The 26,578-nt window shown below is 38.4% G+C and overlaps 1 protein-coding gene across 23 annotated transcripts in view; it reads right to left on the bottom strand.

Annotated features, from left to right (window-relative positions):
- The window catches only part of RAP1A (RAP1A, member of RAS oncogene family), an 80,446-nt gene that overhangs the window by 10,206 nt on the left and 43,662 nt on the right, over nt 1-26,578 (bottom strand). For all 23 annotated transcript variants that reach the window (XM_042252352.2, XM_060412610.1, XM_060412579.1 and 20 more), the window contains 5 exons: nt 10,872-10,955; nt 9,194-9,262; nt 7,141-7,197; nt 4,327-4,467; nt 2,295-2,438 (listed from right to left, as the gene is read on the bottom strand). In XM_042252352.2, coding sequence (XP_042108286.1) covers nt 2,295-2,438; nt 4,327-4,467; nt 7,141-7,197; nt 9,194-9,262; nt 10,872-10,928 — 468 coding nt within the window. In that variant the 5' untranslated portion in view covers nt 10,929-10,955. The remainder of the gene's footprint in view (nt 1-2,294; nt 2,439-4,326; nt 4,468-7,140; nt 7,198-9,193; nt 9,263-10,871; nt 10,956-26,578) is intronic.

Genomic DNA, 26,578 nt, shown 5'->3' with positions numbered 1-26,578 from the left:
GGATCCCTCTATCTTCAGGCACTCAGAAATCACATAAGGTATTAGCTGTCTGAGAAACTATTAACCACCCATAAAACTACAGTTGCAGTATCAGGCTATCAAGACAGAAATATTAAAAGAAACAAGTTATTATACTCTCAAGAATTTTTAGCATGACATTTGTATGTTTTCCAAAAGAATAAAGAGCCTTAAACACCGAATGTATTTCATTTTGTTGTATCATTTTCCTATTTTTGTTTTAAAAACATTCATGTCAACAGTCGACTTCAGTGAGGCTACTGGTTTCCAACGCAGCAGGCCTCTGAGGGAGGGAGGCCATCCCAGAGGAAGGCTTAGCAGCACGTAAGTTCCCACAAACAAGTAATGCTTGAAAGGTAAGAAATGCCTCCTGCCCCCTCTGGTCCCTGGACCCAGGCCCAGCTCAGCTCTAGCCAGGCCCTATTGAATCTGTGGGTGGGTACCAGTGAGGGAGACCACAAGGATGCAGGAACTAGATCTCTAGGGAACCAGATCCAGTCATGCTACAGATGGTGACCTGGCACTACTATTTCCTTAGCCAAGCTCATCTATCAATCTTAATGTGTATTATCTCAGTTATCTCTTTGAGATAATTCTCAAAAAGACTAAACCAAAAATTAAAATTATGATTAGCCATTTTTTCAAGATAACATCTATGAAATAGTAATTCTACAGCAGGGAAAGCTGAAACAGGAAGCATTTCACACTTCCTTTCATTACTTGGCAGTGAATTAGAAGTGAGTGTTGCTGAAGATCACAGCAGAACTTTTCCCCCATTGGTATGTAAACTTCTTTAGGGGACGACCAGTGTCTGTCCAGAAGAGTGTTACTGATGCCTAACACAGGGCCAGGCACACAGGGACATGATGAATACTCACTGAATAAATAAAATCTGTGAATTTCTTATTTTTATGTATTTATTTTAGCTGGTTTTACCTAAGAGGCAAGTTTTGACATTCTTTATTTTTGTAAAACAGAGGATGTGTATCAAGCTTAAATTTTGTTCACGCCACATGTTTAAAATAATATGGTCATTGTCTATAACCATAATCTCAGTCAAGAAAAAGAGACCGAAAGGACCAAAGGCTGGAGAGGAATGGCAAGCAAAAACACACAGAAGACTCTGACAACCTAACCCAGTCTTAACTTTCACCTGTGTGGTGTGCTGAATTCTGACTGACTGCCTGTGATCCTATAAATGGCAAAAGAAAGAAAGTGAAAGTAAAGTGGCTCAGTCATGGCCAACTCTTTGTGACCCCCACGGACTGTAGCCTACCAGGCTCCTCTGCCCGTGGGATTTTCCAGGCAAGAGTACTGGAGTGGGGTGCCATTTCCTTCTCCAGGGGATCTTCCCGACCCAGGGATCAAACCCAGGTCTGCCGCCTTGTAGGCAGATGCTTTACCATCTGAGCCACCAGGGAAGTCCTAAAAATAAATGGCAAGCACACTGGCAAATGAGAACATTTGCTCTACTAGGAAAGGAAAGAAGTCTATTTCATTTTTTTGTTTGTTTTAAAGTCTGATGTTAAAATTAACAAAAGCAAGGGAATCTCTTAATATTTTGCTTGGATGTGGTGGTGGCAATGGGGAACTGCACTCATCTTTTAGGGATCCAGTAAACTATTGGCCCTTTACACTCAGGCAGACAAGCTCACTTGTTACGCATTCCTGTCCCCAGCTGTGTTCTCAGGATAGCGGAATGCTTAAGTCATGGACAGAAAAAGCCTTGTACACCTGCTCGAACAGGCCTAAGAGACAGGGTGAATTATAGCTCTGTATCCATCCACTCACACAGATTCTTCCTTTTGAGTCATACACCAAAGGGAAGCAGAACTCAAATTACATGACGTCTTTCTGTACAACATAAGTTCATTATAGTAACTACCTTGATTTCTGTATTTTTCTACTGAATTTTACAACCTATTTACACACATCTGCATAGTTAATTGTTGTAAGACAAGGGTGATGTGCCAATTTTCACATACCACTTTCTGGTATATCGTTGAGAGGCTTAGCAGGACTTTAAAAGACACTTTCTTTAACTTAAACTTCCCCTTTGCCAACAAGGTAAGTATATGTGTTCTCATTATAGCCATCAAAGTGACTTTATACAGAGAAGGAATATAGTTTCTAGGAATTAGTGTTTTCCATAAACTAATGAAGACTGCTTAAAAGGGCACTGCTTTTTCTTTTTAAAAAGTTGTTTTTGACTGTTAGCTTGAAAGAAGGGAAGCTAAAAAGGCATTTATTTGTGCTGCCTCACAGCTGTTGGTTACCTCATTAACGTTGATCTTTGACTTTGCAGAAGATTCTAAAAAGGCACAGTTACACCACTGTCTTGCTAAATTCTGACCCTGTTCTTTGCCAACTACTCGCTCGTCTTCCAGGTCACATTTATTGCCAACCAAAATCATTGGAACCTGTGGAAAGGAAAAAATATATAATAAGCAACTAACATACTTGTTACTCAGCTTCTTATAAGCAAGCAACTACCCTCCACCAACTAAAATGTGTTAGGATTATTAGTTTCACCAAAGAAAAGTGAAAAGTGAAAGTCACTCAGTCATGTCAGACTCTTTGCGACTCCATGACTGTAGCCTGCCAGGCTCCTCTGTCCATGGAATTTTCCAGGCCAGAATACTGGAGTGGGAGCCATTCCCTTCTCTAGGGGATCTTCCCGACCCAGGTCTTCCACATTTCGGGCAGATTCCTTATCGTCTGAGCCACCAGGGAAGCCCATAAGCTTCACCAAGTGCTTTAAAAAAGGTGTATGTATGTGTGTTGGGGAAAAGACGAAAGTGGAGAGATAGGAAAAAATGGACAAGATTCTACCACACTGATCTGCTAAAATCACTTTAAGAATATAATCCCCAAATTCTCATGTGCACTCATGCTAATGGCTGAATTCCAAGTAGAAAAATGTGAAGGAAAAGGAAACGCCTGCAATACAGAGAAGAACATACTCAATGGTCTGGGTGTGTCTTAAGTGCCTCAACTCACAGGACCAACAAACGTCAAAAACACGGCCCAACCAACACAGCAGTAAGTTTTACTTCTAGGTCTGAACACTAGCTTAGGTGAGACATGAAGGGAGAATAAGACTAAACATAAAGCCACTGAGCAGCTACGTCTTCATCTATGATTCGATCTTCAGTTTATTACATGGGATAAAGAGATTAACATTATCAGAGTTCAGTGATTTGCATGTAACTGCCTACGAAAAAAGAACTCTCGTAGATGAATCAGTCATGGGAAGAAAGAGAACTATTCATTAGGTTATGGCTGGTCATGAGTCATATGGTGCAAATCCCTCCTGCCTACAACATTACCCAGTTATGGTGCTGAGCAGGTGCCTGTGTCCCATTAATAATGAGTGAGAACACACAGAAACAGAAGAGAAGGTACACATGAAATTTGATACCCTAACTTATACAACTTTTGAAAAGGAACTTTGTAACTCAAAACTGAGACAAACATGTAAAACACAGATTTCATCTTTGCAAAAAGGCACAACGTTATTCATCAAATAAGAATTCTAAAACAGTATATTTTACCACAATAAAAAATTAACATTAAAAAAATCTAAAACAAAAAAATTATAAAAACTCAGTTAAGTAAAATATTTAACATAATTCAAAGGAAATAGCTAAGTAAAAACTGTACAGAGAGAATTTTAGAAATGGGAACATAGCATTATGGTTCTTGATAATGTTCTTTGAACACTGGTTTTGACACTAACTAACTACCACCTTTCCAAGCAAAACCTGAGTCCCCCTTCTGCTACCAAATATTCTTTGACTCTTTTTTCACTACACTTGTGACCCATGTAGCACATGGTGGGTCCTAAGTGCAGCAGAGAAAGAAGAACTTTACATACATGTCCTTCATGTCATGGGCTTCATTTCTAACCATCTCATTGGCATATCTGTTGTTTAGTTGCTACGTCGTGTCTGACTCTTTTACAACTCCATGGACTGTTGCCTGCCAGGCTCCTCTGTCCATGCAATTTTCTAGGCAAGAATACTGGAGTGGTTTGCCATTTCCTTCTCCAGGGGCTCTTCCTGACCCAGGGACTGAGCCCGTGTCTCCTGCTTGGCAAGTGGACTCTTTACCACTGAGCCACCTGGGATGTCCTCTCAGTATATTATCTGTGGGTAAATTTAGAAAGCTTAAAATTGTTTTTGGTTACCAGGCCTCTTTTAGGCACAAGGTAGATACCCTCCGAGTTCCTATTGATAGAGAAAATGGATATTTTATATTTGGCCACAGAGACATGGCAATACGCTATATATACAGAGAAATACTTACATCTTCTGTGTCCTTAACTCGCAAAATCTGTTCCCTCAGGTCTTGTAAGTCATTAAACGTGGACTGAGCGGTAATAGAATATACTAGTGCAAACCCTTGGCCATTCTTCATATACAAATCCCTCATTGCTGTAAATTGCTCCTATAATAAAAACATGCAATAAATTATAAATATGACTCCTCCTTAAATGTACTGAATTGAAACATTAAAATGGAAAAAATTTAAAACAGAATAATAACAAGTTAGCTACTGAATTCTTTATTACATGTTATAGTGACAGGAAACCTAAAGACATGATACACAGCTTCTGGAAAATCTGAGATGAATGTTCCTGTCTCCTATTTACCTGACTAAAAACAACAAACTGTAAGAATTACAAGGGAAATATTAACCACTTTTCTTTTTTTTTTTGGCTGGGCTACTGTAGCATGCAGGTCTTAGTTCCCTGACCAGGGATTAAACCCATGCTCCCTGCAGTAGGAGGGTGGAGTCTTAGCCACTGGACCACCAGGGAAGTCCTCACTTTAATTTGGCTTTGTGTGATTTAGAAAAACTGTATATAATTCTTTTATATATCTAGATTTTAATTAAATTATTTTGGTGCTACAAAAGATGATCTCCAAGGTAGTGTTTTCAGAAAAGTTCAAGGAGTAAACCCTGATGCCCTCCAACATTAACAGGTTGGGGAGATGAAGCCAAATCAGGACAGGACTTAGAAACAATGAATGATACAAGGAGAAAACCAGGCAAGCATTGTTTCCTGGAAGTCACATGAATAAAATTTTCACAGAGGAGGATAATGCTCTACTGAATCAAAGCTTGCTGAAAAAGTCAAGGGAACTGAGGATACATGTGAGGGATGTATTCTGAATGACAGATCATGTGCTTGGAGCTACGAAAAGAGGGGCTTGAAGATATGAGGGATAATCAAAGATGTTAGAATAAACAGACTGCAGGTCCCAGAGAAGTTGAAGGGTTTGAAAGGAAGTGAGCTGGAGAAACAAGATGGTGAGTGAAGAGTAAGACACTTGAAAATGAAATTTAGGATGGTATTATGTTATTGGTTATCATACAGTCTAGAGTAAAGACATGGGAATGAATGAATGAAGCAGAGTGGAGGTCAAGAAACTGACAAGCCAAGCTACTAAATCATCTATATTACCCATAAAGATTCTATTTGGATACCAAAATCACCAACACTTTGGACTAAAGCAGTGTTGGAGAAAGTGAGCAACCCTAAAGGAGAAAGAATTGATCTAGAATAAGACTAATGAGCATCAACTACTTTCCAACCTTTATGCAAGGCACTGGGGATAGACAAATATACAGAAAATTATAACAGCATGCTGACTGCTAGGATGGGAGAAATACAAGATATTTGAGAAAATAAGGGAGGATCTCTGCAGTGGAGGAAAACTTCTTTAATTTGGACATGAGGAAGAAGAATGTCCTCACAGTTGTGGAAGTATGAAAGGAAGAAGTAAAAAGTTTTTTTTGTTTTTTTTTTTTAAGTTTTTTAACTGTTGGGGTCTTTGGAAACAAAGGAGAATTATTGCTGATTCAGAAGCTAGGAAAATTGGGGGCTGGGGAAAGTGGAAAGAGGGAGAGACCTCAATTCAGCTGATACAAGGCTACTGTTGGAATTAAGATCCATTTTCCCACAAAAGGATACAAAAATATGGTATAATTTGTACTCTAATTGCTCCAGTCTTCTCATGTTTTTTGATCTGAAACTTTCTCACCATTTATAAAATTATAATGGGGGATATTTGTGAATTTTAAAACAACTTAAAACATTTAAGAATGCCATTCATTTTAGAGCACTGCCTAATAGGAAAAGTCTATACATATGGAGAAAAAAAAAGAAAATCATTTAATGTGTGCATTTTTTTGTGGCAGAATAAAACATCATTAATCAATAAAAAAACTTAAAAAGGTAATGACAAGTGAAGATAATGAAAATAAAAGCAAATACATAGAGTTCATTAACTATATTATAGGTATTTTGTGCCAAATGATTTATAGTCACCATCTCATTTGATCAATGTTGTTGTTTAGCTGCTAAGTCACGTCCAACTCTTCTGCAACCCCACGGACTGCAGCCCACCAGGCTCCTCTGTCCATAGGATTTCCCAGCCAAGAATACTGGAGTGGGTTGCCGTTTAGTTCTTCAGGGGATCTTCCTGACCCAGGAACTAAACCCGAGTCTCCTGCACTGGCAGGTGCATTCTATACCACTGAATCACCAGGGAAGCCCCATTTGATCATTACAAGCACCCTATAATGTACTATCATCATTATACTCATTTAAAGATATGAAAAATGAGGCTCGAAATAATCCTAAAGATTTTTGTCAGAAAACACTTCTATATCACTAGTCCCTTGAGATGTTATAATGTTAATAAAAAGCAAAAACAATTTTTAAAATAAATGAATTACCATGGTATCAAGAGACAGTATTATTTAAGCCCAGAGAAATACCTATTTTAACTAAAATTCTGGATTTAAAATACCTTAAATATCTTTTTTTTTTTTAAAGAGCAGTAATAGCATAACCCTCACCTCAATACAGGAAAAAAGAAACTCAACACACAGATTCTGTAGGTGAACTCAACATACAATTTAATAGTGATATGTGGGCATTAAGTACATTTAATGCACGTAAGAAAATTTAAGAAGTTTTACATTTAGAGACTTAAGTTCTTAATCAGAACAATAGTTTTTACTCAGAGGAATCAATCAGGTGACAAAAACCTGTTTACAAATTAAAATCTAACAAGAAAAAGGAAGAGAGAGAGAAAGAAACATCCTTACTGTTCCTGCTGTATCCAGGATTTCGAGCATACACTGTTGGCAGTCTACTTCAACTTGCTGTTGGGGTCAGGGTTGGGGGTGGAGGAGAATAAAAAAGTAACATCAAAATGTCAGTCTGTTTTCCTCCCACCTCTTCACTCAAAGTTCCTATTAACAACTGGAAGCCTTTCTCCAGCAGTTTGCTATATTGGTGGAGACCTAACTTGATAGTATAATAAAGAATAGGAGGTCTCAAACACATTCTACCAGGACTGTTAATGCTCAGTTTAGATATTTTTCTGACCACCCTGAAATATGAGCATTGATTTCTGTTATTATTAGAAGGCAGTGGTTATATTCTGCAATTTAAGAAAAACAGCAATAAACAGGTATAGTTCTAAAAGGAAAAAAAACCAGCATAAAGTGTGTATATTTATATTGTCTTCAAAATAAGGCGCAAAAGTACCAAGTAGCTCAAAATATAGCCAAGATTTGGGAGTAAAGAAAACTGACCACTTTTCACATTCAAGTCGTCAAAGTTTTACTAAAATGTGCCCCAAATTTAATACAGAGTAAAATTTAAATTGAAGAGATAAAGGGAACACAATAACACTGAACTCATACAGTTCTCAAGACTTTAACAAAAAGGTACTTCTTTGGAAAAGCTGTGTGCATAAGGTGAAATTTCATGTACTAAATTCTATTTTCCCAGGGCTTTACAGAAGAAGAGAAGGCTGGCCAAAAGAAGTACCAACTATTAATGGTTTGGAAAATTTTTAATAAATATGAGATTAAGAAAAGTGCTTCAGCACTCAAGGTACAGATCTCTGTTTATAGTTGAAGCTTTAACCAGCAACTTATTTGGGGGAAATTTCAGTAATGCAACACTGCCTTCTAAAAATAAACCTGTTAACCTAAGGACTATTTAAAACTGCTTCTGTGTCAAATAAAGGATTGATGAAGAGGACCATGGGCCATTCTACAAACTCACACTCCACCACTTATGGGACTCATGTGATAATAATCTGCACAATCTGTGAGGGGGCATGTTCAATGAATAACGAATTAGATCTGTGGTTTCTCAATATATCACAATTTTGTTTCCAATTTGCAGATAATGAAACTGCTCTGCTGGTAGGCTTAATGAACTTAATTCAGCAAGAGTTACAGTACTATTTAAGGTAAATTCTAGAACATCTGACAACACAGCCCTTTCTTATTTGTTGAAAGGCAGGTTTAATCTTTTGGATGGGGGCGCCTACCAGGCTTTCTTACGGCATTGTCTTTTCTACCCCATAACATACTTGGGAAATAAAATCATGAAAGTTCTCCACAATTCTAGCTAGTCTTATAATTAAGTAAAACAGTACTTTTTGTCAAGACCAACTATTAACATTTATTTTCCTTTTAAATAAGTGTTATTTTTCAAAAAGTAGTTTTTGGTTCACAGCAAAACTGAGCAGAAAGTACAGAGCTCCCATATATCCCTTCCCTGCTCCTTGCTAGCCTCCCTCCGTATCAGCACCCGACTCACATCGGAGTGGCACATGTGGGAGGGCCAATGAACCTATCTACATCAACACAGCATCATGCAGAGTCCATGGTTAGCAGTTTTACTCTTGGCGTTGTGCTCTCTATAGGCTGGGATAAAAATGTACAGTGCCATGCATCCACCCTTATAGAATTACACAGAATCCAAACATAGAATTTTTTAAGTCTAAAGGTGAAATATTTTTGAAGTTATTTAACTAAATAAACATAACTTTCAGTCACAGTATAACCTTAAGCATAAAGTGATCTTAATTTTAGTCCATAAAAAGAATTAAAAATATACCTAAAAAATATACTTATTTATATGCAACTTTTTTTCATTAAGAAAATTCCCATCATTAAATGCATACATTAAAGAAAGATTAACAATCAGTATGAACACAGAGCTCTCTATAGTTAAGCAATAGTCTTGGTGAAACTTTTTAAGATAGATACAGAGTATCTGTATCATTTCTCAAAACTATTTTCAAAAAAGCTATTCCATGGATACTTGTAAGCGTGTGTATACAAGTTTCACGTTTACCTTTCTGTAGGAATCTTCTATCGTTGGGTCATATTTTTCAACGAAAATTCCCTGAACAAATTGAACTGTCTGGGGGAAAAAAAAGCAGATAAAAGTTAAGGACTTAGAAGAAAAACCTGCCCCTCTTATAGGTCATTTAAGTGAAATTATGTGAAAACTCCGGGTGAACATGTAAATATAAAGTATCATTGTTTTTCCATGTAAGGACACATTCATAATTAAGAGTATATTTATGAAAGGAGGTCGTCATGTTAAAAATGGTCAGATGACATTACACTGTTAAAATATTACTATATTAAGTTTTAAAATACAACCAGGATACACATAAGGACATGATTCTCATTCACTAAAATGTAAAAATTTATCAGTGTTTCCTATTACCCACCTTTATATATCTATAGCAATTTTTATCCCATGCCCTCAAAGGATAGAGGCAAAAGTTATAAATTTTAAAAAGTTCTGAAACAGGCTTTCTAATTGTGGAGGGGAAAAAAAGAGGGAATTAAAATTTATTGAGTGTATTAAATTTATAAGCACAGTCACATTTCATATTCACCCCAGTAGTAGATATTTTTCTTATCTGCCAGTTGAGATTCAAAAGTCATTCACAGTTCAATTAGCCAGAGAAATGTATTATACACTATTTTAGCTTGAACTAAATAGGTCAACTTGAATATGGTCAGCTTCAACTATCTATAATAGTGGTTCCATCTCCTCAGCTCTCATTTACTCTTCAATCCAGCCAGGATGGTTATGACTTCATCACCTTACTGAAGCTGCTTTGATCACAACCAGCTACCTCTGTGTTATGACTTCTGCAGTCATGTAAAGGTACTCTTTATATCCAAGTACAAAGACACATTGTTCCATCCTGGATCCTTCAATCCTACCCACTCTTTCAAGGTTGAGAGGTACTCAGAGCACTGTCCTGACTTTTTTCTCTCTAGTCCCTCCCTAGACAACCTCATTAATTCCTATGGATTTCTATTTTTAATTAATTTATTTTAAAATGGTAATTCATGGACATAGGAAAAAATGAAAAAGACACAAAAGCATATGTAATGATAACAAAACCTATTTCTTACCACTTTTTCCAATTCTATTCCCAAGGAAGTGACTGATATGCTTATTTGTAACTTACTGAACCTTGCAGAAATAGTCTGTTCTTTTGCAGTATCTCCAACTTCCCTTCTTATCTCTATGAAGAAGACTGTCACTATTTTGTTCACAGTTGTAACTTTAGAGTCTGATGTTGTAGAAGCTAAATAAATAATAAATAAATACAGCATGTGTACAAAAAATGACCTTTATGCTATATAAGCCTGGGGTGGGATAGGATAGGAATTATTCCACTGGTACCTTTAATGATCAGTCTTCCCCATTAGAATGTAAATTCCTTAGAAATGAGAATAATTTCTTTCTTTTAAACCACAAATACTAATGTTTGACATATTATAGATAGTTAACAAATATTTGGTAAATGAAAAAGGAAGAGCCACCATTATAAAAATACACATCCATGGTTATTCAATGAGTCTGGGTCCCCTGGTGAGCCAGATACTAGGCATATAAAAACACTGCCACTTTTTCTCTTTAGTGACTAAAAGTTGTACGGCAAGAAAATATGAACATCTTTTTTGTATTATATTAATTCATTATAGTTAGCTGGCTAACTTACCAGAGCAGACTTCCCCACGCCTCCTGAACCAAGGACCACTAGCTTGTACTCACGCATGATGTGGTCTGTTTAAATACTGACAATCTGAAAGACAAAAAAAGTCAAAGATTAATGAACATGCTAAGAATAGCCTAAGAACATACAACTGTTACATAAAATGAGATTTTTCATTTTTGTTGGTTTGTTTTTCCTGAAAACTATCCAAAGTTCTGACCAGAGGTCTTCTTTGTTGGAAGAAGGTAATTCATTTGAAATTCCAGAATCCTCCTATCTTTTTGTTTTGTTGTTTAGTCGCTAAGTTGTGTCTGACTCTTTTGTGGCCCCATGGATCTAGCCTGCCAGGTTCCTCTATCCATGTGATTTCCCAGAGACTGAACCCATGCCTCCTGCACTGGCAGGTAGATTCTTTACCGCTGAGCCACCAGGGCTCTCCCGTTCATACTTTGGTACAGAAGTAAGCAAACCAGGGCTTCCCTGGTGACTCAGCTGGTAAAGAATCCACCTACAATGAGGGAGACCTGGGCTGATTCCTGGGTTGGGAAGGTCCCCTGAAGAAGGGAAAGGCTACCCACTCCAGTATTCTAGCCTGGATAATTCCACGGACTGTTTAGTCCATGGGGTTGCACAGAGTTGGACACAACTTTCACTTCACTAAACAAACCCTAGAGTAAAAAAAAATCCTCTCAGTTCAGTTCAGTCGCTCAGTCGTGTACGACTGTTTGCAACCCCATGAACTGCAGCACGCCAGGCCTCCCTGTCCATCACCAACTCCCGGAATGCACCCAAACCCATGTCCACTGAGTTGGTGATGCCATCCAACCATCTCACCCTCTGTGGTCCCCCCCTTCTCCTCCTGCCCTCAATCCCTCCCAGCATCAGGGTCTTTGCCAGTGAGGCGGCCGAAGTACTGGAATTTCAGCTTCAACATTAGTTCTTCCAATGAACACCCAGGACTGATCTCCTTTAGGATGGACTGGCTGGATCTCCTTGCAGTCCAAGGACCTCTCAAGAGTCTTCTCCAACACCACAGTTCAAAAGCATCAATTTTCCGCTGCTCAGCTTTCTTTATAGTCCAACTCTCACATCCACACATGACTACTGGAAAAACCATAGCCTTGACTAGACAGACCTTTGTTGACAAAGTGATGTCTATGCTTTTTAATATGCTGTCTAGGTTGGTCATAACTTTCTTTCCAAGGAGTAAGCGTCTTTTAATTTCACAGCTGTAATCACCATCTGCAGTGATTTTGGAGCCCAGAAAATTAAAGTCAGCCACTGTTTCTACTGTTTCCCATCTATTTCCCATGAAGCGATGGGACTAGATGCCATGATCTTCGTTTTCTGAATGTTGAGCTTTAAGCCAACTTTTTCACTCTTCTCTTTCACTTTCATCAAGAGGCTCTTTAGTTCTTCTTCACTTTCTGCCATAAGGGTGGTGTCATCTGCATATCTAAGGTTACTGATATTTCTCCTGGCAATCTTGATTCCAGCTTGTGCTTCTTCCAGCCCAGCGTTTCTCATGATGTACTCTGCATAGAAGTTAAATAAGCAGGGTGACAATATACAGCCTTGAAGTACTCCTTCTCCTATTTGGAACCAGTCTGTTGATCCATGTCCAGTTCTAACTGTTGCTTCCTGACCTGCATACAGGTTTCTCAAGAGGCAGGTCAAGTGGTCTGGTATTCCCATCTCTTTCAGAATTTTCCACAGTTTATTGTGATCCACACAGTCAAAGGCTTTGGCATAGTCAATAAAGCAGAAATAGATGTTTTTCTGGAACCCTGTTGCTTTTTCAATGATCCAGCAGATGCTGGCAATTTGATCTCTGGTTGCTTTGCCTTTTCTAAAGCCAGCTCGAACATCTGAAAGTTCACAGTTCACGTATTGCTGAAGCCTGGCTTGAAGAATTTTGAGCATTACTATACTAGCATGTGGGATGAGTACAATTCTGCGGTAGTTTGAGCATTCTCTGGCGTTGCCTTTCTTTGGAACTGGAATGAAAAGTGACCTATTCCAGTCCTGTGGCCACTGCTGAGTTTTCCAAATTTGCTGATATATAGAGTGCAGCACTTTCACAGCATCATCTTTCAGAATTTGAAATAGCTCAACTGGAATTCCATCACCTCCACTAGCTTTGTTCACAGTGATGCTTTCTAAGGCCCACTTGACTTCACATTTCAGGATGTCTGGCTCTAGGTGAGTGATCACACCATCATGATTATCTGGGTCATGACGATCTTTTCTGTACAGTTCTTCTGTGTATTTTCTTCTTAATATCTTCTGCTTCTGTTAGGTCCCTACCATTTCTGTCCTTTATTGAGCCCATCTTTGCATGAAATGTTTGTACAGGAGACAGGAATCAAGACCATCCCCAAGAAAAAGCAAATGCAAAAAAGCAAAATGGCTGTCTGAAGAGGCCTTACAAATAGCTGTGAAAAGAAGAGAAGCAAAAAGCAAAGGAGAAAAGGAAAGATATACCCATCTGAATGCAGAGTTCCAAAGAACAGCAAGGAGATAAGAAAGCCTTCCTCAGCGATCAATGCAAAGAAATAGAGGAAAACAATAGAATGGGAAAGACTAGAGATCTCTTCAAGAAAAAAATACTCTACATGCTTCCAAAAAAAGCTTAAAAACAAGCCTCAAAGGACTGAGTCAATCCATAGAAAAAACTGCCTGTCAGGACAAGTCCAAAATATTTTTAAAGAAGAAAAAAAATTCCACCATTCAATAATATAAAATTTACAATGTCCACAGCATCCAAAGAAATTAATACAGATGACAAAGGAAATATGACCTGAAATTAGGGTGGAATGAGTCAACTGAAACAGTCCCAGAACTGAGAAAATGGAATTAATCAGTAAGAACTCTAAAACTGATATGATAAATATGTTCAAGGATTTAAAGGAAAATATAATGAGGAGAGAAATGGTAGACATAAAAAACAACCAAAATGAACTTTTAATGTTCAAAAATAACATCGGAAATGGAATTATAACCAGATGCGCTTATCTTAAACACTGCAGAAGGAAATTTCAAAGGAACTGAGATAAAGATAGAAAAAAGTTGATGATAAGGGCTTTCCTGGTGGCTTAGAGGGTAAAGCATCTGCTTGCAATAAGAATCCTCTGGAGAAGGAAATGGCACCCCACTCCGGTACTCTTGCCTAGAAAACCCCATGGACGGAGGAGCCTGGTAGGCTACGTCCATGGGGTCACAAAAGAGTCAGACACGACTGAGTGATGACACCTTAAGGAGGGTAAAGCTGGAGAGACAGAGGGGGAAGGAGGGAGAAAAGAAAAGGAAGAAGGGAAATAAAAGAAGAAAGAAGAAGAAAACCACAGGACAATATCCAGCTATTAGGCAGGCTAATATGTTTGTAACTGGAATGGGGCGCGGGGAGGGATTTGAAAAATAAAATAGATAATAAAATACTTTCAAAATTTGATAAATTATAAATCCACAGATCCAAGAAATTCAATGAGTCCTCTCCTTAGTATAAATACAAAGAAAAGAACAATGCACAATAATAAAATTCCTGGAAGTTGTCAAAAAGAGAAAATCATAAGAAGCCCAAGGAAAAAGTTTAGATATAGAAGAACTAAGTTATGAAAATATATAGATTTTCTCAAGAAGCTAGGCAAGACAAAAGAAAATACATCTTTCAAAAATGCTTCAAGAAAAATATGGTCAACCTAGAATGCTAAATACAATGAATATAGCCCTCAAAAACGAAAGTGAAATAAAAAATCCTCAGATCCCCAAAAAAGAAAAGAAAAACTGAGGAGAGGAAAAATGTTCACCAGCATGCACTTAATATACCATAGGAAAGGAAGGGAACAGGAAGAATAATGCTCAAGGTTCTTACGTTATGTCTGTATTATCTGAAGGTAGATAATTATGTATCAGGCCTTCCTGGTGGTCAGCTGGCAAAAGAATCTGCCTGCAATGCAGGAGACCTGCGTTCAATACCTGGGTTGGGACAATCCCCTGGAGAAGGGAACGGCTACCCACGCCAGTATTCTGGCCTGGAGAATTTCATGGACTGTATGGAGAATCTCCATGGGGTCGGATATGGCTGAGTAACTTTCACTTTTGCTTTCAGTTATATATTAACGATGCATACTGTACATACTAGAGCAACAGGGGTAGAAGGGCAGGGGAGAAAGGGGTTGGTTAATAAGCCGAGAGCTGAGATAAAATGCAATACTGAACAACACAATTCACCCACAAAACAGCGGGAAAAATACAAGCAAACAAAAAAGTACAGAGGAGATGGGAGAAATACAGAACAGGATAGAATTAAAAGGCAACCACATCATTATATTAAATGTAAATCATCTATTCTAGTATTCCAACATTCAAATTCAAAGGCAAGATAAAAAAAGAAAGCAAGACCTAATTATATGTTATCCTCAAGAAACAAACAAATATAAGAAAAGTTGAAAGTAACATTTACTAGTGACAAAGTCACAGTTGGTGCTAACATTACCACTGTGGTTTGTTGCCTGCATCCAAAATAGAAACAAGCACTAAATTTCATTTAGAGGTTGCTGTTATTGTTACTGTTAAGCCCTCTGACTCTTTGCAACTGCACAGACTGCTGCTGCTGCTGCTGCTGCTGAGTCACTTCAATCGTGTCCGACTCTTAGCGACCCCACAGATGGCAGCCCACCAGGCTCGCCCATCCCTGGGATTCTCCAGGCAAGAACACTGGAGTGGGTTGCCATTTCCTTCTCTAATGCATGAAAGTGAAAAGTGAAAGTGAAATCGCTCAGTCATGTCCGACTCTTTGCGACCCCATGGACTGCAGCCTACCAGGCTCCTCCGTCCATGGGATTTGCCAAGCAAGAGTACTGGAGTGGGGTGCCACGGCCTTCTCCAGCACGCCACAATTCCCCATCCTTCGCCATCTCCTGGAGTTTGCTCAAACTCACGTCCACTGAGTCAATGACGCCATCCAATCACCTCATTCTCTGTTGCCCCCTTTTCCTCCTGTCCTCAATCTTTCCCAGCATCAGGGTCTTTTCCAATGAGTTGGCTCTTCACATCAGGTGGCCAAAGTACTGGAGCTTCAGCATCAGTCCTTCCAACGATTATTCAGGGTTGATTTACTAACCTTACTAACATTTAGAGGTTAGTAAAAAATAAAGATGTATCTTTTTTTCTGTACAAGTGCTGGGGACTCTAGATTATGACTCCCTACCTATTCTAACCAGTTAGCATTTTAGGTTACTCTAGTCAGTGTTCTCAAACATTTTGGTTTCAGATTTCTTTATACTATTTGCTATACTCTTTTTTATATGGGTTCTCAGGAATGGATGCTAGATTTTTTCCTAATCTTTTCCTGCATCTATTGGTATTGTGTTTTCTTCTTCTTCTACCAATATGTTCACACTCACCACTTCCGTTCAACACTACTAGGCTATATATAGTAGGGTCTGTGTGTGTGCTCAGCTGTGTCTGACTCTGCATCCTCATGGACTGCTGCCTGCCAAGCTCCTCTGTCTGTGGCATTTTTCAAGGCAAGAATTCTGGAGCAGGTTACCATGCCCTCCTCCACGGGATCTTCCTGATCCAGGGATCAAACTGCATCTCTTGAGTCTCCTGACTGGCAGGTGGATTCTTTACCACTGTGCTACCTGTGAAGTCCATAGTAGGTTTTAAGCCTAAAAGCCTATGCAAAAGGAAGCAATGAAACTTTTTTCACAGACCGACATGATTCTATATGTAGAATATCCTAAAAGGAATAAGCCAAAAAAAAAAAAAAAAGGTACCAGACTAAGAAGTGAATTTAGCAAGGCTTCAGGATGAAAGGTTGATACAAAAAAAGGCAATTATATTTTCACATACTGGAAAAGAACCAGAAATGAAATTTTAAAAATACCATTTATAGTAGTATCCAATAAGAAATACTTAGATAAGTGTAACAAAATGTGTGCAAGACTTTTGTATTAAAACTACAAAATGTGTCTGGTTAAGGGCTTAATGATTATAGAGATATGCCATAAGATATGTCCATATCATTGTTAAGGTATCAAGACTCCTCAAATTGATATACAGATTCAATGTGATCACAATCACAATCTTTGTGTAGAAACTGATAAGACGACTTCATTTATATGAAAATACAAAAAAGAATAGCCACCATAGTTTTGGGAAAAAAAGAAAACGTCTTATACTACCTGATTTCAAGATATACTATAAAACTACAATAACAAAGACAGTGTTGTATTAGACTAAGGACAAACACAGATCAGTAGAATCAAATGAAGTCCAGAATTAAAACCATAGATATATGTTCCATTCATTTTAGACAAAAGGGACTGTGGTACCCATCCTCTCAGATGCCCCCCAAGGATCCTGGCCTCTTGGTAGTCCTAACTTGTGTTGTTCCATCTCATATTCATATCCTTGTGTAGTTTCTTCCCATGCTTACCCAAGATTGGCTATGTGACCAACAGAAAATGGCAGACAATATCTGACTTCCAAGATTATCATCTAAAAGGCACTGCTTGGACCATGGTCTCTGGGATCACTCCCTTTGAGGGAAACCACCACCATGTCATGAGGACAATCAACCATTCTAAGAGGCCTCTGACCCATTTGTCAATTATGTGAGCCAGCCACCTTTGAAGCCTGTCTTATAGTCAAGCTTTAATTCAGATAATTGTAGCCTCAAGAGACCATGAGACAGACTCTTCCAGTCAAGCCACTCCCAAATCTCTAATCCTTAGAAAGTGAGGGACAACAAATAATTACTGTTGTTCTAAGACAGTAAGGTTTGGGTTCATCTGTTACACAAGAATAGATCATTAATACAGGGGCTAAAGAAATTCAGTATGTAAAAGTATTTTCAACAAGTCAAGCTGGGGGAAAAAAAAAAAAAAAAAAGAACTTCAGCTCTTGGTGCTCAAACTAGCCAAAATCCAGAAACAATACAAGTATACCTCAAGAGGTGAATGGGCAAATGGTGGTATATCCAGTCAATGGAACACTATTAATATAAAGAAACTTCTGACAGATGCAGTAACACAGAGGAATCTGAAAAACACGCTCAGTAAAATCAGCCAAACACGAGACACTGAATATTGTATGATTCCACTCACATAAAATTCCAAATACAAATCTCAGTTACAGTGCCAGAAAGCCACGTGGGGCCAGTGGTGACAGGGCAGGAGGGAAGACTACAAAGGAGCAAAAGGGAACTTTTCACCATGAAGGAAGTGAGCTCTATCTTGATCATGATGGTAGTTACATGGGTATACAGATTTATCGAAACTTACTGAACTGTATATTTAAAATAGGTGCATTTTATTACATATAAATTATAGCTCAATAGAATTAATTTAGGAAATTCAATGGGAAAGAGGGAGGAAATTTCTCAGACTAACAGGTATATGTGAAAGTCAAAGCACTAGTTGTGTCTGACTCTTTGCAACCCCATGGACTGTAGCCCACCAGGCTCCTCTGTCCATGGAATTCTCCATGCAAGAATACTGGAGTGGGTTGCCATTCTCTTCTCCAGGGGATAATCCCAACCCATGTATTAAACCTGGGTCTCCTGGACTGCAGGCAGATTCTTTACTGAGTCACCAGGGAAGCCCCAAAACAGTTATATATATATACATACTGTTAGAAACCGAATATGCCCCCTGAAAATTCTTACAGTGAAGCTCTCCCCACAATATGATGGTATTAAGAGGTGGGACCTTTGGGAGATAATTAGGATTATATGAGGTCATAAGGGCAGAGAGCCCTCATGTATGGGATTATGCCTTTGTAGGAGGCTGAGAGCTTGCTTTTCTCTGCCCTCTGCCATGTGAGGATACAAGACAACCAAATACAAGCCAGGAAGTGGGTCCTCACCAAACACCTAATCTGCTAGGGCACTGATCTTGGACTTCTCAGCCTCTAGAACAGTGAGAAATAAATCTGTTGTTTCAGCCACCCAGGTCATGATAACTTGTTATAGTGGCCAGAACTAAGTAACACAGTAAGGATAAATTAGTAGACTATGCAACAGACATGACAGCAAGAATAGCTGTTGTTCTGAATCAAATATTTTTAAAATATCTCCCAGGTAACAGGTCTGTTAATATATACTAGATACCAGGGACAAAAAAAAAAAAAAAAAAGTATCTGTTTCCTTCCTCAAGGAGCTCACAGAGGAAAAAAAAACTACAATATAGTTGCAAACAAAGTTATTATAGAGACAAGATTAAAGGGTTGGGGAAGGATGGAGGAACAAAGAGCCCAGGATAGTTTTTAAATAGAGGTTACATAAAAGCTAAGTGAAAAGCTGAAGAGGAATGTTATAGGTATGTAGTGAAAGGCATTCTAAGCAGAAGAAACAGCATGAACAAATACTACAAACTGTTAGATACAGAAGATTCAGGGAATACGGCATAGCTCAGCATGAGTAAAACACAGGGTTTAAAAATCAGGTATGGAAATTGAAGCCAGGTATGGAGACTGGGTTATGCTTACAAAAGCATTTGCCACGTTAAAGAGTACTTTTTATCTAGTAAGCAATGAGGAAAAAACAATGATTTTTTTTTTTAAAGTAATGTATACACAAATATATAATTATAATATAGAAAACTGATACAGTATATAAGGGAGATCAAAGGAAAAGAGAGATCAGAGACAGAATCGCAGGAAGCTACTGTTATAGCTCAGGTGGGAAATGACACAGGCCTGTATAGTAGCTCTACAGCTGAAGGCGGGCAGTGGTTTTCTGAAGGTAAAACTGACATGCCTCCATAGCTGATTAAAGGTTATTACTGAGGCTTTTATTAAGAGGATTGAAGAACAGTCAGGATAATTCTCAGGTATCTATCTTGGGCAATTTAGGGGGCTGGTGGCACACCTCCTCCAATTAACATAGGAAATATGAAAGAAGATTTAAAAAGAAAGTTAAAGCTTTCTGCCAAAAATTAAGTTTGAGATGCCTACAGGAAAAGTAGGTAAACAACTGATAGACCAAGTCTGGAAGCTCAGCAGAAACCAATAAGGACTTAGGAGTGGGTGTTACAAGAAGATGGTAGTAGCTGAAACCATAGCAGATGAGATCAAACAAGGAGAATTTATTAATTCAGTGAAAACAGAAGAAAGCTAAGAACTGAACTCTGAGAAACAACCACATTTTACTATCTAGATGAACAGGAACCTGAGGAATAAATGAGGTGGGAGATGTCTGTGCTGGATACTAGTAATCCTATTAACTCTTATCTGTACCAAGTAATCCTTTCATTTCTATGGGGTGCAAAAAAGCTGACTATTAAACACAAGAGACAGATCCCCATATCCCTAACCCCCTTTTCCAGGCTCCCAGTGATTCTCAGTCTGGGGATTACTGTCATTTTAATAAGAGGTAAATTCATCATCTCTCTTATCCAAAAATGTGTATCTTTTGAGAGGGAATCCTAATATAGCAAGGCTCATTTATGCTTCCCAAATTGCCTCCTAGGGTAATAGCATTTGGGGAAACACACTCAGACATGGCCAAATTATTTTGGGTATTCTATAACAACAAAATATTTGGCCCCTGTTCCTCAACTTGAGGAGCAAGACAGTCAACTTACAGAGTTATTTTTCACATGTTTTGTAAGCACAGAAAATCATTTTTTTACACCAAACAAGTACCATGGATTATAAATGTATACACATATGCACACATGCAAATACAATAATAATATAGCTCAGATAAGGAATCACATACAAATACCAATGAGGAATAATGTAGATGAATATTTTCTTTTTAGAGGGGGTTAGTTCTAACTTATTACTGCCAAGTTAGAAAACCACTACGTTCTTCCAAGCAAATCCCATGCCTTTTTATGGAAATCTCCTGTGCCCTGCACTCCCAACACAGCACCAGAAAATTTCTCACTCTGGTTAAGATTCCCCGACAAATAAGGAGGAGAAGAATAAACATTACACTATGTTTACATTTTAAGTCAATCTTGAATCCCTAACACTATGGCCCAAGTTATAATATAACAACTTTTTCATGCTTCAAACCTCAGTAAAACTACTTCTAAATTTCACAAAATAACATAACAATTTTCCCTGTGATACAAATAGACCTGCTTTCTGTTTTTAAATATTTAAACTAATTACAAGATGAAATGATTTCTCCTGTACAACTGAACCTATGAAACAAAATTCATTAAAGGAAATTTAGTTGTGACAAGAAATTTTGGATAAAAAATGTTTTACATTAAGGAACACTGAAACTTCTTAACAAGCAGTTATACTGTTGGTTATATTTAAATATTTACAGAAGCTGTGAATATTTTAAATCTGACAACTGACCACAAAATACTGGGTATGGGTGGGGATGGTGGTAAGTAATATGGAAATGATGGTAAGACTTAACTTTCTAAAATAAAGAACAACGTTCCTCATAGTACATCATAATGGAAAGTCAATCGTTTCTGTAACATGAAGTCACAGTACTATCCCACTGAGAGAGTATCTTCCTTGATACTTTCTCCTCTTGTTTTTCTCAAGACTAGTACTTTGGGGGGAGGATATATATGGGGATAAAATAATCAGACATAATACACTTACAAATGAAGTTTATAAATTAGTCTTTACATTCTAAAACCAGGTAACTCAGCTCAACAGTACTTTCCTATCCCTTACCAAATGAAAGAAGATAAGCTCCTGGAAACAGAAGAGCCAAGCCGGGACTCTCAAAAAGAGCAGACAATTAGTCACTGATTTGAGTAAAATCTGACAAAAGGCAATAAATCCAACAAGCAGCAGAACAAAAGCCAAAGAAAACAGAATTAAGAGGATCTATAAAACACTGTAAAATAAATGTAATGTCCTTGAAAAACTGTGAAGCTATTAAATCTACATAAAAGACCCTGGAGAGACTTGCCTGGCAGTCCAGTGGTTCAGAATCCGCCTACCAATGCAGGGCACAAGTGTTTGATCCCAGGTCTGGGATGATCCCACGTGCCTTGAGCAACTAAGCCCAGACAAAACTACTGAATGTGCGCTCCACAGCCCTCAGGCCAAAACCACTGAAGCTCACACTCCTACAGCACGTGCTCCGTAACAATGAGAAGCACCCCTGCTTGCCGCAAACAGAGAAAGCCCATGCAAAGCAATGAAGACCCAGTGTAGCCAAAAAGTAAATAAATAAATTGTAAAAAAAAAATTTTAAAATTAAATAATGCATTAGTGGTGCTGTATGACTTCTGAAGTTAGAAAGGGTGCCAGAAATTCCTCCTGGATCTCTATTTGAAGTCATGCCTTTGGGCCCAGAGCTAAAAGGCTGCCCTGAAGTGGCCACTTTGGAAAAACCACAGAGATTGACAGAGCTGCCAGAGGAGCCCCAGCTGCGAGACCTATCAATGAAGAAGATAATTCCAGACAGCCACCATTTGACTGCAACACTCAGAGGAGAGACCTGGGGCCAGATCTTCCTAGATGAGTCATTCCCTAATTCCATACTCAAGAAACTATGGACAATAATACATGGTTATTGTCTTGAAGTGAAAGCTGCTCCATCATGTCTCTTTGTGATCCCGTGGACTAGAATTCTCTAGGCCTGAATATTGGAGTGGGGAGCCTTTCCCTTCTCCAGGGGATCCTCCCAAGCCAGGAATCAAACCCAGGTGTCCCGCATTGCAGGCAGATTCTTTATTGGCTGAGCCACAGGGAAGGCCATTGCATACTGGAGTGGGCAGTCTGTCCCTTCTCCAGCGGGTCTTCCCGATAAAGGAATCAAACCAGGGTCTCCTACACTGCAGGCGCATTCTTGACCAACTGAGCTATCCAGGAAGCCTGGTTACTGTCTTAAGCCACAACAATGTGAATGGTTGACTACTAAAAACAGAAGGTAGAAAGGAAAAAACAAAAGAACAAAGAACAGATGGACAAACTGAAAATAATGGATAACCTAAATATCCTTAATTACATGAGTACATATTCAATAGGAAAAATGAAAATTAAAATGCAAGACAAAACATACATATAGCGAAAGTTGACAGAACCAAAGGGAAAACTAGTCAAACACAAAATCAGGATTAGATTTTAACAAACTCAGTAACTGAGAGAAAAGGAAGACAAAGTCAGTAAGGATGTATTAAGGATTTGACCAAATAATGAATCAACTTAACTCAGATGACATATATAAAACACCACACCCCACACCCAGCAACTGCAAATTACACATTTTTCTAAATTGCATATGGGTCATTTATTAGAACAGACAATGCTGGGCCATAAGTCAGGTTTAAACAAATTTCAAAGGACTGAAATCATACAAAGTGTACATTCTGACTATAATGCAATTAAATTAGGAACCAATACAAAAATATAATTATATAATCTCAAAATGTTTTTAAGTTAACACAATCCTAAATAATATATGGGTCAAAGAAGAAATGAAGATGGAAAGTAAAGGATCAGAGCTGAATGATAATAAAAATATATATCAGCAAAAATTATAACTAAGTATTTGATTATCACTGTAAAGTAAGTACAAAAATCTGAAAATAAAACTGTGATTATCTCAACCTTTTAGTTTGGGAGAAGATAGAAAGGAAGGTATGTTAAAAGTCTTTCTCTTCTTGGGAAGAGCATAAAGATACTGAACCTCTCTTTTTCCATATACTGAAAAAATATAAATCAAAGCATGAAAAATATAATGTCAACAACTAAATCACATATAACTTAAAAATCACTAGAGGAAAAACAAGCACAGAAAGCTTGACCAGTGCCAGAGTCACAAAATGAAAACTGAACACAAAAGAAAGGTAAAGAAAAGAGTATAGGAATAAGACAAAATAGATCAGTAATCCCAATAAAAAGAAATCCTCCTAAATCCTAATTCTGCAAATCACAAACGACAGAAGTTTATTCTATGAAGATTACGATGACAAACTTAGAAAACAATACACTTATCTTGCATGTAGCAAATCTTCTAACATGCTATATTACTAGCTGGCTTTGTCTTTTCTTGTTTTAAATACTGAATTCAGTATTTAACAACAGAATGCCTGAACTACAGTAAGTGTTTCTTTTGTGGCAATTCACTCTAAAAACATCTCTAGATATGGTCATCTACTCCTTTGAACTCTATACTCACTAAATAGAGTACATTCCATTTCTGGATAATTTTACATTGCTGTTTCTCTGTAGTGGCTACTTGTTGGGTCCCTGCCTCTGATGCTAAACAGAATAAAGAGAACTCCTCTCCCAGGCTACTCCTTCAAATATTTGAGGACAGCTATTTCCCCAACAATAAGCTCTTTTGCAATAAGCAGTTCTATTTCCTTTTTTCAAATGATAAGTTTCAAATTCTGTATTCATTCTGTTTCCTCTGCAAAAATTTTAGGTCTTCAGTTCAGTTCAGTTGCTCAGTTGTGTCGGACTCTTTGAGACCCCATGAATCGCAGCACGCCAGGCCTCCCTGTCCATCACCAACTCCGGGAGTTCACTCCTCAGACTCACGTCCATCAAGTTGGTGATGCCATCCAGCCATCTCATCCTCTGTCATCCCCTTCTCCTCCTGCCCCAATCCCTCCCAGCATCAAGGTCTTTTCCAATGAGTCAACTCTTCACATGAGGTGGCCGAACTACTGGAGCTTCAGCTTCAGCATCAGTCCTTCCAATGAACATCCTTTAGGATGGACTGGTTGAATCTCCTTGCAGTCCAAGGGACTCGCAAGAGTCTTCTCCAACACCACAGTTCAAAAGCATCAATTCTTCGGCGCTCAGCTTTCTTCACAGTCCAACTCTCACATCCATACGTGACCACTGGAAAAACCACAGCCTTGACTAGACGGACCTTTGTTGGCAAAGTAATGTCTCTGCTTTTCAATATGCTGTCTAGGTTGGTCATAACTTTCCTTCGAAGGAGTAAGCGTCTTTTAATTTCATGGCTGCAGTCACCATCTGCAGTGATTTTGGAGCCCCCCAAAATAAAGTCTGACACTGTTTCCCCCATCTATTTCCCACGAAGTGATGGGACCAGATACCATGTTAGTTTTCTGAATGTTGAGCTTTAAGCCAGCTTTTTCACTCTCCTCTTTCACTTTTATCAATAGGCTTTTATAGTTCCTCTTCACTTTCTGCCATAAGGGTGGTGTCATCTGCATATCTGAGGTTATTGATATTTCTCCTGGTTTTAGGTCTTACACTCTCTTAAAAGTAATATATGCTAATTAGTACTATTAGCAGGCATTATGAAAAGGCTTATAATAAAAACAGCAGTCACTGTATCTCCTTGAGAGAGAGAGTGTGTGTGTGTGTGTGTGTGTGTGTGTGTTAGTCATTTAGTCATGTCGAACTCTTTGTGATCCCACAGACTAGAGCCTGCCAGGCTCCTCTGTCCATGTAATTTTCCAGGCAAGAATACTGGAGTGGGTTGCCATTTCCTTCTCCAGGAGATCTTCCTGACCCAGGGATCGAACCTGGGTCTCTCACATTGCAGGCAGACTCTTTACCATCTGAGCCATCAGGAAAGCCCTAAACCTTAACCTACTTCCAACTTCTAGTTCTTTCTCTGAGTGTTCTCCATACTTGTGAATAAGATATTTATACTCCTATCTCTTGATCTTTAGTTTTAGATATTGCTACTATGGTAGGTGAGAATTCTAGCTCTCTTAACACACAGCAAAATAATATACTAAGATTACATTTCCTTTTTCATATAATGTGTGTTTATTCTGGAATTGTCTACCAACATTTTCTACCCAAACTTGCCAGATAATCTATCAATATCATACCCTTCTCTCCCCTGCTCCCATCAAAATCCTTCCTGGAGCTTGCTGTAATCTGTACCAGCTGCTCTCTAGGCCTGCAGACGTCTAGCAATCTAGGACTTTATGTGTTGGTGTGCTTCAAAGTGCCTATCTACAGAGGTTACCACTACTAATTCTTTTCTTTTGTTTATGATTTTATTTTCCCCAACACCACAAAGGAATGCAGTCCCAATATTACCATATCTCACAAATTTTCAAGAGAAGCTAGAATTCTAACATTTGGGAAAGCTTCCAGTTTGCTTTAAGCTGGGAATTAAACTCAAATTATCTGTGCGTGTGTTTACATGTATATATATAAATATATATATGTATATATTTTTTAAATTGGAGTATACTTGCCTTACAATGCTATGTTGGTTTCTGCTGTAGAACAATGAGAATCAGCTATATGCTAACATATATTCCCTCCCTCCTGAGTCTCCTACCCCTTCTAGGTCATCACAGAGCACTAAGGTGAGCTCCCTGACCACTGCTATTTCTACTGCTCCGCCAGAAAATAAGGAATTTGTCCCTGTAAGTCAGCATCTTCTTTAAGTACACTACCTAAATCAACCGAACAGTGTGAATATGAACTACAGGGCTGGTGACAATGTTTTTTTAAAGAGAAAGAAAGAAAACACTAAATTATAGATCATTTTCAGTACTGTGCCATCACTTTTTCGAACCGGCATCGAGAACTTAAAAGTAGAAAAACTTTTAAAAGCACAATGTCTCCACTGCTTCTCAGGTTCTTACATTTCTTTGAGGGCTTCCCAGGTGGTGCTAGTGGTAAAGAATTTGCCTGCCAATACAGGAGACATAAGAGACATGGGTTCAATCCCTGGGTCAGGAAAACCCCCTGGAGGAGGGCATGCCAATCCACTCCAGTATTCTTGCCTGAAGAGTCCATGGACAGAGGGGTCTGGTGGCTACAGCTCACAG

The sequence above is a fragment of the Ovis aries genome, chromosome 1 (genome assembly GCF_016772045.2).
Source record: "Ovis aries strain OAR_USU_Benz2616 breed Rambouillet chromosome 1, ARS-UI_Ramb_v3.0, whole genome shotgun sequence".
NCBI classification, from domain to species: domain Eukaryota; kingdom Metazoa; phylum Chordata; class Mammalia; order Artiodactyla; family Bovidae; genus Ovis; species Ovis aries.
The sequence above is the reverse complement of the archived record's forward strand: the minus strand, read 5'-3'. Positions and strand labels throughout refer to the sequence as shown.